Source organism: Elephas maximus, chromosome 22 (assembly GCF_024166365.1).
Source record: "Elephas maximus indicus isolate mEleMax1 chromosome 22, mEleMax1 primary haplotype, whole genome shotgun sequence".
NCBI lineage: Eukaryota > Metazoa > Chordata > Mammalia > Proboscidea > Elephantidae > Elephas > Elephas maximus.
In genome coordinates, this window is record NC_064840.1 from 10,712,765 (window position 1) to 10,732,942 (window position 20,178).

At 43.8% G+C, this 20,178-nt stretch overlaps 1 protein-coding gene across 2 annotated transcripts in view; it reads left to right on the top strand.

The window, feature by feature from the left end:
- Positions 1–19,406, top strand: part of PTPN11 (protein tyrosine phosphatase non-receptor type 11) — a 69,518-nt gene extending 50,112 nt beyond the window's left edge. The window contains exons 10-16 of one of the 2 annotated variants that reach the window (XM_049865590.1): positions 1,993–2,124; positions 5,715–5,881; positions 7,232–7,299; positions 7,798–7,949; positions 14,676–14,788; positions 16,893–16,994; positions 17,704–19,406. In XM_049865590.1, coding sequence (XP_049721547.1) covers positions 1,993–2,124; positions 5,715–5,881; positions 7,232–7,299; positions 7,798–7,949; positions 14,676–14,788; positions 16,893–16,962 — 702 coding nt within the window. In that variant the 3' untranslated portion in view covers positions 16,963–16,994; positions 17,704–19,406. The remainder of the gene's footprint in view (positions 1–1,992; positions 2,125–5,714; positions 5,882–7,231; positions 7,300–7,797; positions 7,950–14,675; positions 14,789–16,892; positions 16,995–17,703) is intronic. The other variant, XM_049865592.1, reaches the window with a different exon arrangement.
- Positions 19,407–20,178: the final 772 nt, after the last annotated feature.

Genomic DNA, 20,178 nt, shown 5'->3' on the forward strand with positions numbered 1-20,178 from the left:
CCCCTGAGCGAGCAGGAGAATAGTGGGATGCAGACCCCAAATTCTCATAAAAAGACCAGACTTATTGGTGTGACTGAGACTAGAAGAATCCCGGGAGTCATGGTCCCCAACCTTCTGTTGGCCCAGGACAGGAACCATTCCCAAAGACAACTCATCAGACATGGAAGGGACTGGACAGTGGGTGGGAGAGAGATGCTGATGAAGAGTGAGCTACTTGTATCAGGTGGACACTTGAAACTGTGTTGGCATCTCCTGTCTGGAGGGGAGATAGGAGGGTAGAGAGGGTTAGAAACTGGCAAAATCGTCACAAAAGGAGAGACTGGAAGCAGGGAGCGGGCTGACTCATTAGGGGGAGAGTAAGTGGGAGTATGGAGTAAGGTGTATATAAGCTTGTATGTGACAGACTGACTTGATTTGTAAATTTTCACTTAAAGCACAATAAAAATTATTAAAAAAAAAGTATTTGGATCTAAAAGCATTAGAGAAAAAGCTTAATTCCGAATTATAATAAATAAAAGACCACATAAATAATTCCAAGTAAAAAAGTGGCACTACCCATTAACCCGTCCTCTGAGCTGCCTTCTGCCCTGCTTTTTTTCCTTCAATTAATTATTAAACGGTGACGGCATCTGTGGCTGCTCTCTCATGTCTCATTTCATAACTGTCAATTTCTCTGTCTTCCTAACATATAAGGTAAGCTTCTCTTGGTGCTCTTTCTATCTTGGTGGTTGTGGAAAGGGAGTGTTATAGGTGACTGCTCCCAGGGGCGGGAAGAGGGAAAGCATTGTCTGCCCAGGTCACATCGCAAAATGTATGCAAGCTCATCTCTCATTTAGCAAAATCCCATCCTTGTTGCAGCAAGAATGATTTTCCTGGTGCCGTATTTTTCCATCCCCTGGTCTCGAAGCCAGCAGCTATTATTGCAGGCTTGGCGTTCCCAGGCACCCAGTTAAGGGAAGGTGACGTGTGCAGTAGGTATCAGATGGATCTGGATATAGAAAAAGCAGCTGGTTCAGAACCCCAAAGGCTGCCTCGCTGTGAGAGTCGTTCACACTTGGGCAGATAAGGCACAGCGTCCTCCTACACTGGCGCGGAAAGGAACCAGACAGTCTGGCTCGCTGGGCGCCTCGTCCACCTCCAGAGTCCTCGCTTGCCTTCTCTACAGAGTGACGGGCAGATCTCTAGAATTCAGAACTCGGTGGTTGCCAGACAGCACCCTCACTGGTTGGTACCGCTCTCTATGAACCTTGGGTGCTTTAGATGGAAATAAAGCAGCACTGAGTCTCCTTTGAGCCGTGGCTTGGGTCGGACCACTCTGCAAGAGCTGCCTTTCTCTTCCTACTTATCCCAGAGTCTCCGAGCATCATCTTTTCTTATTTGAACTCTTCTCTCTTTGTCTTTGGAAATTCAACAGTGAGATGCTAGACCGACTGTTCTCCACGCTAGCAGTCATTACTATGGGTCGGAATCAGCCGATGGCGAGGGGTTTTTGGTATTCACGCAGCAAGACTGGAACATTTGCTTTCTGCTGGTGTAGGCTGCTGCTGCTGCTGCTTTTTTTTTTTTTTTTTCTCATTTATTAAGATGAAATTCACATAATGAATCCTTTTAAAGTGAACAATTCAGTGGCATTTAGTACCTTCACAGTGTTGTACAGCCACCACCTCTGTCTAGTTTCAAAACATTTCCATCACCCCACAAGGAAACCCCGTGCCCATTAAGCAGTCTCTCCCCTCCCCCAGGCCCTGGCAACCACCAGTCTGCTTTCTCTCTCTAGGGATTTGTCTATTCTAGAAATTTCGTATAAAGGGAATTATATGACATGTGGCCTTTTGTGTCTGGTTTCTTTCACTGAGCATGTTTTTAAGGTCCATCCACATTATAGTATGTATCAGTATTTCATTCCTTTTTATGGGTGAATAATATTCCATGGGTTAGGCTTTTATTTCACAGCTCACAGAGAGTAACTGTCTTTTCTCTGATCCCTTCCAGAGTAAATGTGTCAAATACTGGCCTGATGAGTATGCCCTCAAAGAATATGGGGTCATGCGTGTTAGGAACGTCAAAGAAAGTGCCGCTCATGACTATACCTTAAGAGAACTTAAACTTTCGAAGGTTGGGCAAGTAAGTATATTGTCTTATTTTAGAGAGCTTGGTAACCGTTTGTGGTTAGCAGTCATCCAGAGTCATGCAGTAGTCATATTCTCATGCATTCTTGCATTCATTCACTCATTTATTGCATCACCATTTATTGGGGTGCCTTCTGTCTTCTGTGTGTCAGGTACAGTCCCAGGCACTAGGTACATTGTGGACAGGACAACGCACAGTTGCTGCCTTAAAGGTCCTAGGGAGGTAGAAGATTTAAGAAGTTAATAACCAAGTAAGCTTTTTAATTGTGCTCAGTGATGTGCAGGCCACAGGGTGATGTGTTAGAGAGAGAGGGGTACTTGAGGTTGTAGGGAGAGCCTCTCTGAGGAGGTGAAACTTGGGCTGAGTCCTAAAGGTGGAGCAGCCAGGCATCCAAACAGTCAGGAGAGGATTGGTCCAAACAGTGGGAGCAGCAAGCGCGAAGGCCCCGTGGCTTATTTAATGATCGAATTCCATTTCATCAGATTCATCGCGGCACGTAGCTCACGATTGGTCCTGGGGTGACTAACTTTGCAAAGCAGGGTTAGATTTGGATTCACTTTAATTTTGTGTTTACTATTTGTGCTTACTATTCAAGATCTCTGGGGGACACAGAGATAAATGAAATAGTGTTTGTCCTGACCAAACAGATCTAGTCCCCACCCTCTTGGAGTTTGCACTCTGCTGGCAAGAAGTACATTAGCTCATTGATGATATACGTCAATATGTCATTACAGACTGTAATGAGGCCTCGAAAGGAAAAAACGCAGGGCTCAGGAGGGCCTGATTTAGAGCAGGAGCGAAGGTCCTCAGGGCGTAGTGAACAGTGCGCTTGCAGGACCTGAGTCAGGTTGGGGGCTTTTATCCTACATGTGCTGGGCGGCCACAGTTGGAGTTGAGCTTCTGAAATGTGGAGACTGTTGGAGTTGGTGGATTCAGGGATGCTGATTAGGAGGGAGGCTACTGCAGTTGTCCAGCAGGTAGAAGACAGTGGGGCTTGCTGAACTAGCATGGTGGCAGGGACAGTGGAAAGAAGTGGACCAACTGAGATGACTGGGCCAGTCGGCTTTAAAGGATTTGATGATGAGGTGTACTAGGGGTGAGGAGGAGGAAGTGTTAAGGATGACTGCTGGTTGTATAGCTTGAGAAGCAGAGTGACTGGTGAGGAGGAGGGCGGCGTTAAGGATGACTGCCGGTTGTCTAGCTTAAGAAGCGGAGGGAATGGCTGTGGATTTGAGGAAGGAGAGGAACAGAATCCTCTTTGGGACACATAAGATACTCTTTGGGACACATGAGATGCTTTTGAGACACTGAAGTGAAGGTGTCAGGGAGGCAGGCATGGAGGTTGGACAAGGAGGAGAGTCGGGATCCAGAGCATTGTGGATGGATGGGTTGAGGGGCATTTCCTCTGGGGTAACAGGAAGGAAGGAGGAGACGGTGGCCACAGGTGCAGTAGGTGAGCGGATATGTGGTGGGCAGAGGGTTTTCTGTGAGGTGTGGGGCAAGGCCATTAGTTGACGTTTGATGGGAAGAAGAGATGAAATATTTGAGGAAACTGGGAGAAGTATGAGAGAGTAATTGTGCAGAAGCGGACAAGAAATCCAGGAGGTTTCCAGGCTGTGCTGGGTGCCCAGTCATGGTGGTGAACGTGACTGTTGAGTGACATCAGTCTACCTGGCTGTGTGATTTCCCTCCAAGGACACTCTGTTCCTTGGTACAGAACAGAGAGAGTGGTGGCTGGGTTCGTCCAGGGTTCGGGCTTTGGCAGGTGGGTGCCGTGGATGGAGAGGGGGCCGAGGGAGTAGAGGTAGCTATGGAGAGTGAGTGTCACGACAGTGCATGGGCTCTGAGCTGGCTGAGGAGGGAAGTGAGGGTGAGAGGGTGCTGGCGGGAAGTGGAGGGAGGAGTGGGCAGCCGTGGTGAGCCCCAAGGGGCAGGGGGATGACAGTGAGCTGGGAGTCTGTGCGGTTGCTGTCCAGAGTGGAATGTTTGGATTTCCGCTTTCAGAAGGGTGCGGCTCTAGTGATGACGGGGAGGGGGCAGAGGCTTAGTCTGTCTGAGAGACTGAGAAGAACTGGAAAAATGCAGCTGCTAAGCAGAAATGAGTGCAGAATTTAGAGGCCATTGGACAAAGGGTCCAGATAGATTTTTCTTCAGTTTTAGTGATGAACTGCCCATCCTGTCATTATCAGATGTTTGAGCAGCAGGTAGATTTTTCTTCACTGTAGTGATAAACTACCCATGTTCTCACTCAGATTTCTAAGTCTCATGTTGGGGAGACGTGGGTATTGAGTTTGTGATTTGCACCCTGGATGAGGGTGTTAACATGGGAACGACAGTTTCTCCAGAACTGCTGATGGCATATTACCCGCTTTTTGCATACTGTTCTACGTTTGTTCTGGAGTGCGTCCCGTGATCTCATTCCTCATGGCCTCCTGGGAAGGAGTTAGGCAGAGACCTCAGTGACCACGTACCAAGGCCGAGGAACAGAGAGGCACAGTGAGACAGGGCCAGATTTCTCCTTCCCGACTGTCCTTTCTGTTACCCGTGTAGCTGCCTGGTCTTTAGGTTACTCGATAACATCCAGGAAATTTGTTTTGTGACACCAGCGAATCTAAATCCACACAATTCAGGGAAAGATCTTAATTGTGGTTCAGGTTCCTTGGAGGTGCACCTTGTAACCTAAAGGTCACTGGTGTGGATGCTGGTATAGTGACCTTTTTTTTTTTAAAACTCCTTTTTCAAATGATGTTACTTAGCATGCATTGTCTCCAGCTACAGAGGAAGAAGATGTAGCAGTGAATGGTGCTGCCACAATTACCTATCTGGGCAGACCCAGGAACATAATACTCTTTGATTTTTGCAGTCTTGGTGCCATTGTGACCTTTATTATCACTGTCCTCACAATAGCTACAGTGTGCTGAGTGGCTTGCTGTTTACTGAGCACTGGCTGTGCTCTTGAGTGACCTCATTTAATCCTCACAGTGGTGCCGTGAGAGCAGTAGTATTATTCCCATTTTGCAGATGAAGAAGTTGAGGCTTAGAGATGCCCAAGGTCCATAGTGAGTGTGAGTGCTGGGATTTGAGCCAAAATCTAACCATCTAATTACAGAGTCTTCTTACCTACTTTATACTAAACAGAAGTTTAAAGTATAAGGATAATATGATAAGTGTGTATGGGGTGGGGAGCACGTTGGGTGTAAAAAGACAAAGAGGATCAAGTGTTTTGAGAGAATACCTGTGTTCTCGTCTGGTGGGCGCCTCCCAGATTGGGCTGTAGGCACCTAGATGAGGAGGAATGGGGGCATTACCCACTAGGGATGACTCAGATAGATGAGTTTCCTGAAGAACAAGTTGCCATTAAGAAGCGTCTTGGGTTTTCTGACAGAGGCAGAGAGGTGCCCCCAGCAGAGCTCAGCCAGAGCCACCAGGGAGAGCTCTGAGAAGCTCCTGAGGAGGGCTTTTCACAGGAGCCTGAGGAGATTCTGTGCCTGCTAGCTCCGTGGGTTCATGTAGGCTCCAGGAAAGATCATAACTGGGCGATTCCTCAACCCTTGGTTTATTTAATTCGTTTCTGGCCTTTCTTGGTTCTACTCCAGGGCAATACGGAGAGGACCGTCTGGCAATACCACTTTCGGACCTGGCCGGACCATGGCGTGCCCAGTGACCCTGGGGGTGTGCTGGACTTCTTGGAGGAGGTGCACCACAAGCAGGAGAGCATCATGGATGCGGGGCCTGTGGTGGTTCACTGCAGGTAACCAGCCCCTATGCCTCTCTGGGCTGTAGCCAACCCCGTCCCCTACCACCTGGGGCTTGTTTTTATCACCCCTATCCTCAGCTCTTCAACTGTAGGAGAAAATTCATTGTATTTGAGGATAAACTGCATTAAGGGACATCGTGACCCCAAAGTATATTTCTCATAGATCCTACAGGGCTCCCAGGCCAGGGGGAGAGACAGTCTATAGTCTCAAGATACAGTCCTCAAGCATCCCTAATCGAGCATTTTTTGCTTGGTTTTCTTTTTTAATATAGTAATTTAGGATTTATCCCTTTGATTGTGAGTCTATCCTCTTCTACCATGGAAATCACTTACATTTTCCCCCTGTCACTACACTTGTTTGCTTGGACTGCTTCTCACCCAGGACTTCAATGGACACTGCGATCGTGGCTCGCATCAGGGTTATTGGCCTGCTGGTGCCCATTTGAGCATCCTGGCTATACTGGCGAGAGTTTGGTTTCTTAAATCTCATTCGTATGTTGGGCAAGGAGATGTGTGTGAATCTTGATTGGTTCAGTTGTTTTTTTTAAGTTATCTATTGAGGAGTCCCTTGGTGATACAGAGGGTTCCAGGAAATTTGTTTTGACCTCTGCTAATTGAGAGGTTGGAGATTGGAGTCCACCCAGAGGTGCCGCACAAGAAAGGCCTGCTGATCTACTTCCCCCAAAACCAGCCATTGAAAACCCTGTGGAGCACAGTTCTCCTCTGCCACACGTGGGGTCACCATGAGCCAGAGTCAACTCCACGGCAACAGTTTTTTTAGACTTTCTCTATTGAGCACTTGAAGAGCCCTGGTGGCACAGTGGGTAGGTGCTTGGCTGCTAACCAAAAGGTCGGCAACTCAAACCCATCAGTGGTTCTGCAGGAGAAAGATGTGGCAGTCTGCCTCCATAAAGGTTACAGCCTTGGAAACCCTATGGGCGGTTTTGCTCTGTCCTGTAGGGTCTCTATGAGTCAGAATCAACTTGACGGCAACGGGGGCTGTCGAGCACTTACTGTGTGCCAGTCTCTGAGCTCAGTGTTTTTCATTCATTGTTCATATTTGTTCCTCACAACAGTCCTGTCAGGTGTGTACTGTCATCCCCATTTTACAGATAAGGAAACTGAGAGTCAGAGAGGTTAAGGAACTTGTGCCAGAGAAGCTTAGCTCTAGTTGCAGGTTTGGCTGATCCCAAAGTCCTAAATTCTTTGCTGGTGTATTTTCAAATATATTTATAAAATATAAATTTTCAAACATTGTTTCTGTTAATACTCATAGCTTGGTTTTGAGTGTAAAACCTCTGTAAATAGGTCTGTCATCACTGCTTTTTGTCCTTGTGCCCACAGTGCTGGAATTGGCCGAACAGGGACATTCATTGTGATTGATATCCTCATTGACATCATCAGAGAGAAAGGTAGGTCCTTTGGAGGGCAAGAAGCTACAGCTCCTGTTTTTAGATTATGGAAGGAAAGTGCTGGCAAAAATAGCCTGGGGAAGAGAATTTCAATGTTAAGAAATTTTCACCCAAATCTGGGCTGAAGACTTCAACTTTCAGTATGTTTGGCAGAGAACAGACGTGATGTTGTTTGAACTCTTGGCATCAGATGAACGAAGCCTGGGAGCTCTGGCCTTTTGTTGAACGTGCAGTGGTGGTCTCTACTCAGCTTCCTAATCCTTGCTGGAAGTGGAGGAGGGCAGTTAGAGAGTGCAGGAATCCTGACCTCTGACCTTTCTCCTGGCACCTTCTGGGATCGCTGGTCTGAAGCCCAGTGCTGTAGCTCTTGGAACATGTTCTGTTAGAACGTTAAAGACTAAATCCACCTTATTTCTGAGTCTGCTAAAAGTTGTGCTTTAAACAGCCTCATCCTGGCTCTGCAGTTTCCCCTGATGCTTCCTGTGGTTTGCGTTGTAGGCGTCGACTGCGACATCGATGTTCCCAAAACCATCCAGATGGTGCGGTCTCAGAGGTCAGGGATGGTCCAGACAGAAGCACAATACCGGTTCATCTATATGGCTGTCCAGCACTATATTGAAACACTACAGCGCAGGATCGAAGAAGAACAGGTGCAAGCCTGGGGGGCTGCACGTCTGTGCCGTAAGAGAGCACATGTAGCCCAGGTCACCCTTCACTGCCCTCGTTTTGAGCAGGAGGGCATGGTCTGGTAGACGGCTATCTTTACTTGGGAATGGGAAACAAGGTCCCAGCCAGGAGGGCCCTCTCTAGAAACTGTAATTATCTACTACTTCACAGTTCTGAGTTTCAGGCCGCAAGAACTCAGGGAGGGGCTCCATGTTATCATCCTTGATGGGCAGGTTGGAGAACTGCCATGCAGAAAGGGTATGATTTTCCCAGGCTTGCATGGCCGGCTTAGAACGCAAAGCCTCCAAGTTCCCAGCCTGTTCCAGCTTTGATCCAGGCCACATTTATCCTGATTCCATCTCTTAAAATGAATGCCTCACTCTAATAGCAGTTTGAACCGCCAATGTGGTCTAGTTGGAAACAGTGAAATTTCAATTTTAATAAGCCATGCGTGATGAAGAATGTAGAATTGGAGCCCTTCCATTCGAAGCTATTCATACCAGACACAAAGCTGAGTTAATTAGGAATACGCTGAGACAAGGGAAATGAGGAGAGCTGCTCTTTTGGGGAGCTCTGCTTACCCCCGTCCTCCCGCCACATTTTGCTATGCTGCAGATGGGGTAGTGTATAAACATCAGTGACGTTTGCCTGCTTTATCCTGTTTATTGCCTTCCAAATAACTCAGCTTCTCAAAATGGGACCTGCCACCTAACTGAAAGATTCTCATCCTAGCAGAATGGCAGCCACATTATCAAGGCTTGGTGAGCCAAAGTAAGGTACCTGTTAATTGGTTCAGTAGGTCCTCAGTCCACACAAAAATAATTACATGGTTTCATTATACAAAAACATCTGCAGAAGCCGTGTATATATAGAGGTGTAAGGTTACATAATTAACAAGCTACCGGATTTGAACTTCAGTGCTCTAGATCTGCGTATTTATGATTGTCAGTGTTATGAGAGGGCTAGGAAACATTTAGTTTCTTACTGTAGGTTATTTAACGTTTGTCTTTCAGCTGTACTTAATTGGGACCAGGAGTAGTCTAAGCATGAAGCTGCCTAAAGAGAAGGACTCCTAATACATGAAGGGAGAATGCAGCCCAGTTGCTGCAGGCTGAGAAATGTCCAAGCTGAAGCATGCCATGTAGTCTGGCTTTGAAAAGCTGGAGAGAAAGCCATCTTCATTTCACTTTCCAGCTTTGGTTTTGATTCTTGTTTTGGACAATTTAGGGTCTTCTCCTCCCAACCCTTAATAGCACCTTAGACCTTCTCATGGCCATATATGGTCTCTCTGACCCTAACTCTGATTTAGAAACTACTTTAAAAAGAAAAAGTCTTTATTGCTGTCCTCTCCTTTTTTTTTTTTGGCAAAAGCAAAACATGTTCCTAATTTACGTGTCACAGAACATAGAATACAGTAAGTGAACGCCCCTGTAATCCCAGTCCTAAGAGCACTTGCATTCATTCATTCAGCCAGTATATTTTTGGTGCCAGTATGTACCAGCACCATCCTAAGCACCATTAACTGTCTGCTATATGGGCCTTCTGATTCTTTAAAAATGTGTAGGCTAACAGAGATGATTTCTTTTAAAAAGTGAGATTCTGTAATACATAGTTTTCTTCATTGCACTGTTGGATCCCACATAGGAACCTGCCACCTGACCGCATGGTAAAGTAAGTACTTTCGTTTAGTAGAGTATTAAGTAGGGGAGTGACATAAATGGTCCCCATTTACAAACATGGCCCTGGCTTGAGAGGGGAGAATGGGTTGGCACCTGGTTGAGCAGCTGCAGGGGACAGAGAGGAGGCAGTCACCGTGGTGTGGGTGAGAACAGACTATGGCTTGGGCAGAGTGGGTGGAGGGCACAGAGGTGGAGAGAAGTAGAGTCAGACAGGTTTGTGATCAGGTGTGGAAGGAGTCATACTATCTGATGCTGTCATTTGATCCCACAGCACACTGGACAAGTAGTCTCAGCAGTCTCCTTGCTCCGTAACCTAGGCAAGAGCTTTCTCTTTTACTCCGTCTTCCTGCGGTGGGCTTTTTGTAACTTCAGCTTTAAGGATGCGATCAGTTATTTTCACATGGAAAGATATTTAATACCAGAGGATTTTAGAGTCTCATCATGGTGGTCCCTCCTCTCGACCGGGCTGTGCATCAATTGGCAAGGCCCTAAGATTTATTACAAACATTGCTAAAGGCTTGGTAGCAATGCTATGTCACTGAACGCAGGTGGTGGGTAAATCAATTTCAGATTATTTTCTAGGTCTCAGAAACACATTGCCCGCCAACCACCCAACGCAAAACAAAACAACCTATAAAAAAAACTCTGTAGGACAGCCTGGGCTGCCACAGGACTGTAAGACAAGCTTGTCTGGTTTGTGAGTCAATTTTATTTCTTGTTTGTCTTAAGTCAGCTAAAAAGCTTCTCCAGCAGTTTTACGCTTTTCTTTGGACTACTTTGGTTCCTTGAAATAATACCTGTCTCTTTGGTCTCAGTTATTCCTCATTAGAAAATTCCCCTTTTTAAATCACTTCAGAGAGAAATACTGATTTTGATTTTCAAGGAAGTATAGAGTAAAAGAGCAGGTTTACTTTGCAATTTTTAGTCACTATGTATTTTTATTTTTATGTCAAATAATGAGTTAAAAGTTTTAAACTTTAGAATAAACTTTAAAATAAGTAATGTTCTCTGCCAATTCTCCTATTTAATATTAATATATAATTATCCTTTTTTTTAAAGAATGCTTCTTATATAGAAGCCAAGATTTCAGTGCTAAAAATGTATGGGCACCATTCAGAAGTGGATATTCCCAAGGGTTTTCCTCGAAAATTCATATCCTCACATATAAGCAAGTTACTTTAAAAACTAATTTTTATCTTGAATATGAGTTCTCCAGATTTAAAAAAAAAAAAGTTGAACAATTTAGGTTCCCATCCAACAATGTCTACACAAGTTGTTCAGTGAGGCTGGCTGCATTCTTCACACTACGTGAACATTCTCATTATTTCCTTTCTGACTCTTCCGTTTCCATTAACCTAGTTTCCCTGCCCCTTTACCTTCTCATCTTTGTTTTGAAGTCTTTGTTGACTGTTTGGCCTCATATTGGGATTTTTTTTTAAAGGAGCACAGTACTTACAAGTGATATTCATTATTTTTTGAGCCAATTTATTACTGAAATCTCCAAATTTTTTAAAAACAGTTGTTTTAAAAAAGTAAAATACTCTGTGGACTAAACAAAACATTTTCTCTTTGGATGTCTTTTTTGCAACTCCTTCGCTAGACTGTAAGTTCACTGCTTTATTCGTTAACTGGTTTGGCTGCTTTTTAACAGAGGCTAAAGAATAGTGGCTTAAACAAGATAGAAGTTTATTTCTCTCCCATGTGAAAGTCTGAACTGGCAGATGATTTGAGGGTGAGGGAGTTTTATGGCCCTTCCTCCACAGGGACGTCCAGGGACGCAGGTACATTGTGTCTTGTAGCGCTACTGTCCTTCAGGATGTTTTGGCTGCAGACAGCACAAGGTAGTGGAGGGCAAGCAGCTGTCTCATTAATGCTGGGGTCAACAAGGCATCATCTGTGAAGGTCTAGATACTATTTTAGGCTTTGCAGGCCACGTCATTCTCTGTTGCTTGTCTTCCTCTTTCACAGGCTATGCAAAACAGGCTTCGGGCTCCATTTGTCCCATAGGCCATTAGTTGGCCAACCCCTTTTTTAAGGGCATGACCCAGAAATTGTATACTTCCTCCATAAAATAGGATTAATACAGGATCTATTTCAAAAGGTGGTTATGAGGATTAAAATGAGATAATATATTCAAAACAGTGCCTGGCACAAAGTAAGTACTCAGAAAATATCATTAAAACTGATATCCATTTAATTCTGTGAAAGAGAATTCACACATTTGTCTTTTAACATCTGATTTTTCATATGATTTATGAAATTTTTAGCTATCATCCCCACAGTTCAGTGTTAGCATTATATTTATTATTATTATTTTTTAACATTTTATTGTTTTTTTTTTGGTGAAAGTTTACCCAGGAAACTAGGTTCTCATTTAACAATTTCTGCACATACTGTTCCGTGACCTCGATTACATTTTTCACAGTATATCAGCATTCTTGTTATTTCTATTTTGATTGTAGTGTTAGCATTATATTTAAATCAATGCTTACTACTACTACTTTTATCATGATTTCTATTTCTCTGAATTCTTTATTTTGATGTTGATTTACCTCTATTAGTTGGATTTTATTGTTTTTGCATGCTTGGAAATATCTGATCATTGGTTTTATATCTAAAGAATAATTTAGCAGGGTGTAAGATTCTCGGGCCATTTTTCTGTCCCGTGGGATTTTTTTTAGAATGAGGTGGTTGTGTTAAAGTCTAAAGTTAGTTTGATTATAACCCCTATATGTGACTTGCTTTTTCTGCTGGGAGACCCATATGATTCTTTATCACGGATGGTTGCGAGATGGTACAGTTGCCCACCCACACCCCTAGGTGTCATCACTTTAACAGGGGCCAATAGCCTTTTACTTTCCAGGTTCTGTTTCCTGTTTGAAATCTGAGTGGTCACGCGTCAGTTCTCAGCTTCCTCCCTCTGTCCCACCCATCTCTCCAGTATTATGGCAGAGATGCTTTACAGTTTGTAAACTGGAGTGGAGTGTCCCCTTGTTTTATGGGTAATGAGATTTTCCACTGTTGATTAGCTGTTGTTTTTGGTGGGTTTTGAGTGAGGGGAAGAAGAAGACACCTTACTGATGGATTTAAATTTCTTTTATGTTTTTGTTTCTTTGGGGAGCTTAATACAGATAGCTTTAATACTGAGTTATCACATGGTTTGATACAGGTTTTTAAAAACTGTGTTAAATATGTGTGTAACAAATGCCATTCCAGCAGTTTTCACATGTACAGTTGAGTGACGTTGATTACATTCATCATGCTGTTTGACCATCACTCTTATCTATTCCTAAATTTATTTTATGTTTTAGAACTTCTTTTGGAAAACTTACAAAAAAAAAAAAAAAATACAGTACCACAACCCATAATTAAGGAGACCTGGTGGTGCAACGGTTAAGTGCTTGGCTGCTAACCAAAAGGTTGGTGGCTCAAATCCACCTAGTGGCTCCACAGGAGAAAGACCAGGTGATTTGCTCCTGTAAAAATCACGGCATAGGAAACCTTACAGGGCAGATCTACTCTTGTCACACGGGGTTGCTATGAGTTGAAAATCTGACTGGACAGCACCTAGCAACACCAACCAAACACCTGTTGCCGTCGAGTCAGTTGCAAGTCATAGAACCTTACAGGACAGGGAGGAACTCCTGATAGGGTTTCCGAGGCTGTAAATCTTTATGGGAGCAGACTTCCACATCTTTCTCCCGTGGAGTGGCTGGTGGGCTCAAACCGCTGACCTTTTGGTTAGCAGCTGACTGCTTAATCACTGCGCCACCAGGGCTCGTTTTAGCAACAACAACCCAATATTGACCATTTTGTTTTGCCGCATTTCCTTCCACTCTTTTCTTTTATAAAAGAAATAAAGTGTAACATCCAGCTGAGGTTCCCTTTGATGCCCATCGCCTGCTCCATCCCACATCTCCACCCCCTTCGCCCCAAGATAATAACTAGCCTTCCGGTCTCTTTTTGTATTTCAAAGTCCAATACAGATATCTGTAACTGATACATAACATTATTTTATGTTTATCCAAATAGTATCATACTGTTTCATTATTCTGCAATTTGCCTTTTTTCCAGTCGACATTGTCTGTGAAATCTGTTTTGAGATATATGTGCATTTTTTTGTTGTACCTCTTCTCTGTTGTGTATCTTTTCATGATGTTAACATATCACATTCATTCGTTTTCCACTGGACACCCTCTTACAGGCCTTTGAGGTTTATGTGCAAGAGTTTCTCAGGAAGTAGATGCGTTCAGGGTTGCAGGACATGTGTCTTTTCATTTTTACTAGGCACTAACTAGTAGTAGTAATTGCTCACCAAAGTGATGGTGCCATTGCCCTTGCACCTGCAGGAGCGCAAGTTCTCCACCGCTGAGGATATTCTTCGCAGTATTTGCCATTTTCTGAGCAATCCCATAATGAAGAACATTATATAACGATAACTTGATGGATTAGATTTTCAGAACTGGTTGTTTCTAGGTAAATTTAGGAGCAGAGAAGGGTGGTAAAAATCAGCTAACTGGGAGCCCTACCAAATGCAGTTCACTCTGTATCTGAGATGAGTTTACATTCCCGTGGGGTTTTTTTTTGCAAAAAATTTTCAGAGTACCATTAGAGCCAAAAATAAAGTTTGAAAAATCCTGATAAGAGCACCAGCATCCTATAGACCTGTGTGCCATTTCTACTTGAAGTGAATTTATCTCTGGATCTCCTTTCCCACCTGTTTACCTGAAAACCGCTGATGTGTTGCAGAAATGATGAGATGGTAATGCTAACGTGGCAAAGACAACGTGAATGCTCTGTTAGCTCGGGAATAGTAAACCGTTAACGCGTGGCTCTGACCTTTGGCGTTAGATGGTTCAAAAGTACTTCTCACCCAAACGGTGTATTTACACTGAGAAGGTGAATTTTCCCACCATTGCACATCATGTCAATACCCATCTATCTATCTATCTGTCTCTCCTTTTTTTTTTTGCTTCTTTATTCTTGTAAAAAAAACCTCACATGTCCTTATATGTGATCTTCAACTTTCAGAAAAGCAAGAGGAAAGGGCATGAATATACAAATATTAAGTATTCCCTAGCGGACCAGACCAGTGGAGATCAGAGTCCCCTTCCACCTTGTACCCCAACACCATCCTGTACAGAGTAAGTAGTAGTGAAAGCGATGCTTTTTTACCTGAACATGGTTCCACAGACAGGCCTAAACACAAAACCAGTGCTCGTAGCGTGTGCATTTCATGGGTGCTCATTGTTGTCATCCGATTAGTGTGTCAAGACTAGCAGTTTCTCTGGATTGTGCTGATGCTGCTATCTAAGCTAAATTTTAATTTACCTAAACTGAAGGCTCATTGCCACACTACCTAGGATTATCCGGGAGAAAGACCTGGAGATCTGCTTCAGTGAAGGTTACAGCCAAGAGAACCCTATGGGGCAGCTCTGCTGTGTCACATGGGGTGCTGTGAGTCAAAAACGACCCAGTGGCACCTAACAACAACAACAACCAACAATCAGTGGGTCTCCAAGAAGAATTTAATTTTTCTTTTCATGGAAAATTAAGAGAGTTGTTGCAGAGATAATACCCCCTGTGATGTGTTAAGACTATTTGTGAAATATAAGTAAATTGACCATTAACGGGTCAACATAACCCTGATCTGCTAATTTTCTAGTAGTCAGCAGAAGTCTACTTTGGGCATTTAAACCAGGGGTCAGCGAACTACAGTCTGCAGGCCAAATCTGAGCCGGGGCCTGTTTTTGTTTGGCCCATGAACTAAGAATGATTTTTCAAAGGTTGTAAAAAAAAAAAAAAAAACAGCAACAAAGAAGAATATATGACAGATACCACATGTGCCCTGAAGAGCTGAGAATGTTTATTATCTGGTCTTCGCAGAAGAACTTTGCAGACTCCTTGTTTAAACTAAAACATGCTAGGAAAACGTTTGTTAAATCGATTATGGGAATAGCAATTGTAAGGCACAACTTTTCTATATATTGTAAAGTCACTCTCTAGCATAACATTTACTTTTTATTTTCCCCTAAGAGTCTTACATCTATTTGCTTCTGATGTGGATTTTTAAACCTCCGCTGACTTTAATATTCTGTATAAACAGTTTAGATCGCATATATGAGGCTTGTATTTACACTCACTTCCTATTTAACATTGAAATGAAATTATAAACCCGAAGTATTCTCTCCACCAGTGTGCCCCTTCCTCTGCCTGCTTTGTTCTTTCCCAGTGGGCTGACTGGGAGAGTTGGTATTTTAAATTGCCAGCTGTAGGCATTTGCCAAGGAACCAGAAACTCATGGCTCTGACTCCTTGCCAGAGAGCTTTCCCCACATGTTAGCGCAATAGGGTCAGCCCTGAGGACTCCCTTCCTACCAATGGCATGCCTGTGACCAGCAGGCTTTCTGCCTCATCATTCCTGCTGTCCCCTTTGGAGGGTACAGGCCCAGAATAACCTGGGTGCCTCCTGACAGTCCCCCACAGCTGTTGATATCCTCGTCCTGCTCAGCCAAAAAGAATCTGGGCTCATTTAATGCACTGGCCCTCCATCCTAAGATCCCAAACCACAGCTTCATGTTCCCCATTCTCCTTCCTGTTGCCTGAGCTGAAGCTAAAGGCATCTATAGTCACTGCTGACTGCCCCTGTGCTTGGCTTTTTGCAGCTTCTGCCTATTCAGATCCCCTGACTTGATATTAAGGAGCCCTGGTGGCTCAGTGGTTAAGGGCTCAGCTGCTAACTGAAAGGTCATTGGTCCAAACCCACCAGCCATTCTGCAGGAGAAAGATGTGGCCATCTGCTTCCCTAAAGGTTTACAACCTTGGAAACCCTTTGGGGCAGTTCTGCTCTGTCCTATAGGGTTGCTGTGAGTTGGGATTCAACTCATTGACAATGGACTTGACATTAATACTAGTTCTTTCTATTTATACACATCCTACATCCTTTAATGTCTATCTCAAATGCATCATTCTATAGGCTTCCCTTGCTTGGCCCACTTGGAAAAGAGCTTGCTTTTCTCCAAATCCCAGAGAGCTGAGTGACTCAAGACTGATTACACTTTTAAGTTCATAATTTTATTATGCTGTAAACTTATGCCTTATCTCCCTTTTAGAATGTCAGCTTCTTGGGGCAGGAACTATGTCTGAACCATGTCTGGTCCCCAAAGAATTTATAGGATGTGCTTTATAAATATGTGAGTTTAAACAGCATGGTCTGCATTTCTGTAAATATGCCTTCTTTTCTTTTCAGAATGAGAGAAGATAATGCCAGAGTCTATGAAAACGTGGGTCTGATGCAGCAGCAGAAAAGTTTCAGATGAGAAGACCTGCTAAAACTTCAGCACAGGAATAGGTATTTAAGTGCTAAATGCTCTGTTGCTTAATTGTTTCTATGAACTGTGGCTTTTTTTTTAAGCAAGGCAAATAAATTGTTTCAGCAAAGTGTACCATAATTAAGTTTTACAAACCAGCTTATTTCCTGTCCCTGCACTTCTTTTTCCAGGCTGGATTTACTTTAGAATTCATTAAGCGTTAGATCACACGCGGAATTAATTCTGCAAGGGGCAAGATGAACACTTACCACTGAGAAATGGTTGATGTTGGTGATGAAGGGCAGGTGTCATCCATCCAGCAATTTTTATCAGAGTGGGTGAACTGAGCTGGGCTGAGAGATAATCTGCAGGGCTCTGGCTCTGGGAAGCATCGAGACATGGCCCTGATGGTTAGGAGGCAGGACGCCCACATTCTTGGCCCAGTTGGCCTCCGACCTACTGTGTGACTCGGGGTGCTGGACTCCCTGGCCTCCAACTGCATCAGCTGTACATCCTCCAGCTCCGTTGTTGGGAGTTCATCTCCCTGGTACTCTTCCTCCCTGTCAATCCCCTTTATTAGTGTCCCAGGGGTGCGATGGATGTTGTAACGATAATCAGTATCTCATGTTGAAATTCCCATTTCAATGGGTAGTACACTTAAAAGCTTTACATCTACTTTAAAGTAGCTTAATACTTGGCTGAGTGTTTAGATTTACATTCCTTAAAAATTGTCACTTATTTCTTCCCCAGAGACGGACTTTCACCCTCTCTCAAAAAAGATCAAGAAAAGATGCAAGAAAGCTTATGTGAAGAGTGAATTTGAATTTGGAAGGTTTGCATTATTACGTGGTTGACTACCTTTTGATAAGCAAAATTTGAAACCATTTAAAGACCACTGTACTCTAACTCAACAGTACCAGATTTCCAATTACTCGTTTTCTCAAATAAGAAGAAATCATCTCTACAATGTAGACAGTGTTCTATTTTATAGAATTTTGTTTTAAATTGAGGAAGCAGTTGAATCGTTCTCTATATTTTGCAGATGATGATGATTCAAATTCTAGTTATCAGCATTTTTTCTTTTTATAACCTTAACGATTTTTTTTTTTTTCCTTTATTGGGGATGATAGGGCACTTGTAAGAGGAGAAATGGTGTGGGAGAATTGAGTAACAATATCCTAGAGAAGTGGGAACAGTTTCATTTACCATCAGTTATCCTGTGGAGGATAATTCATTTTGATGGCCTCTTTCTTTAGGCTAAATGATATTTAAGCCAGTGCCCCAGACTGTCAGAAGTTGACTGTCTACTTCTGCATTGCTATTAAAAAATCATGGAAACGTATACATTAGGGTAAGAGGTGTTTTTCTTCTTAGCAGATGACCAACTACCATTCAGCCTGTTAACTGTGAAGGTTGTGGTAGGAAAACATTGGCCACATTTCCTTTGCATTGAGTAACTGTCTTATGTTTAGAAAAATGGCATCTTTGAATGACCAGTGTTTTGGTTATCAGTTGTTGCTGACAGACCACTCCAAAACTTGTGGCTTCAAACAACTACTTTTTTTTTTTTTTTGCTTATTATTCTTCAATCTGGGCTGGGCTCAGCTGAGCTGTTCTTCTGCTAGTCTGGCTGGTAGGCACTCATGTGGCTGGCAGGTTGGCTGAGACGCTGGGACAGGAAGGCTTCTTTCACTCTCTGTGTGTAGTTCTCAGGGTTTCTCCTCCACGTGGCCTCTCCAGCAATTGGGCCTCTTACATGGCAGCTCAGAGCTCCCAAGAGTGCAGAAGCAGAAGTGGCCAGGCCTTCTTAAGACATAGGCCTGGAACTGCCACTGTATCACTTCTATGGTCAGGCCCAGACCAGGTTCAAGAGGAGGGCACTCCACAAGGGACATGTGGTCTACTGGGTGCCCCAGTATAACAGACTGCTATTATCAGTGCCATGGAAAACTAGAGGTAGCAAAAGTAGAAGCTGCTAGTGACACCGGGAAGCTAAAGCTGCTTACGATAATGTGTAAGCTGCAAGTCAGTCTGAGGAATAGAGGGCCTTGAAGAGGCTTCCTGAAACAGTTGTGCTAGCTCTGACCCTATTTTTTGAACTATCACCTGGGAAAACTGGTCTTATAAGGATAGATGTGTTTAGGGGGACAGAGCATACGAAAGCAGAACCACCCATCACCACGGTCCCCGCAGAGTGGCGTGAATGTGTCACTCTCTAGTGCCCCTGGTGTCCAGTCAGGCTGGCCTCTAACCCAATTTAATCAGCAGTAGCTCATTTTTGTTTTAACCAAGCAGTAGTATTTCCTAATGTTTGACCTTAAGTGCCTTTTCCAAAGACATCCCTTTTTGACCTGTGTGTTGAATCATGATTCAGTGAGTGTATTTCAATTAAGGTATCATTGGTTGTCTTTGTAAAGATAATAAATTGCTACAGCAACTTTGCTATTCAGTTATTCTGGTCTCCTACTCAGATCTGTCTCGCTTTGGTTCCTGAAAGGAGGACTAGGCCCAGCCCTGGTAGTTCTTCTCTGAGGTCTTTAGCTTCCTTGGGGAGAGCCATGGCTGCCTTTTTCACTGACAAAATGCACACTGATCTCCTCCTTCCTCTCTGGCCCTCCCCCACCACTCTCCAGTGAACTTAGAATTGCTTCAGAGAAGGTAATTAGGGGAATGTAAATGACTGCTGTCTTCTTGTCAAGCCTGTAAAGAAAGAGATCCCAGTTCAGTATTTGTCACGAGCATCTGACGAAAGCCTTGTTTTACTGCATCGTCACATCGAATAGCTCCCCACTTTTGCCTCAGTGTTGTGGTAGTGCTTTGGCTCTGGACTTCGGGGGCAGAGTCTTTCACCAGCATACAAGGTTTTGCTTCAAATACATCTATTGCATTAACATCTGTGACTGTAGCTTAAGGTCAGTTGTTTTTGCACTTGGAACTGAAATGCCTGATCTGGGCCAGCTGTATTTGTTACAGGACATTGATTTAATTTAGATTCCCCTCCACAAAGTAAGCAAGGAGCCCTGGTGGCATAGTGGTTAAGAGCTCAAGCTACTAACCAAAAGGTTGGCAGTTTGAATCCACCAGCCACTCCTTGGAAACCCTATGGGGCAATTCTGTCCTGTCCTGTAGAGTCACTACTACTCGACCAGTGGGTTTTAATGGGTTAAGTAAGCAAACAATCATGTTGTTATATAAACTTCTGCCAAGACAAGATTTCTGATGGTC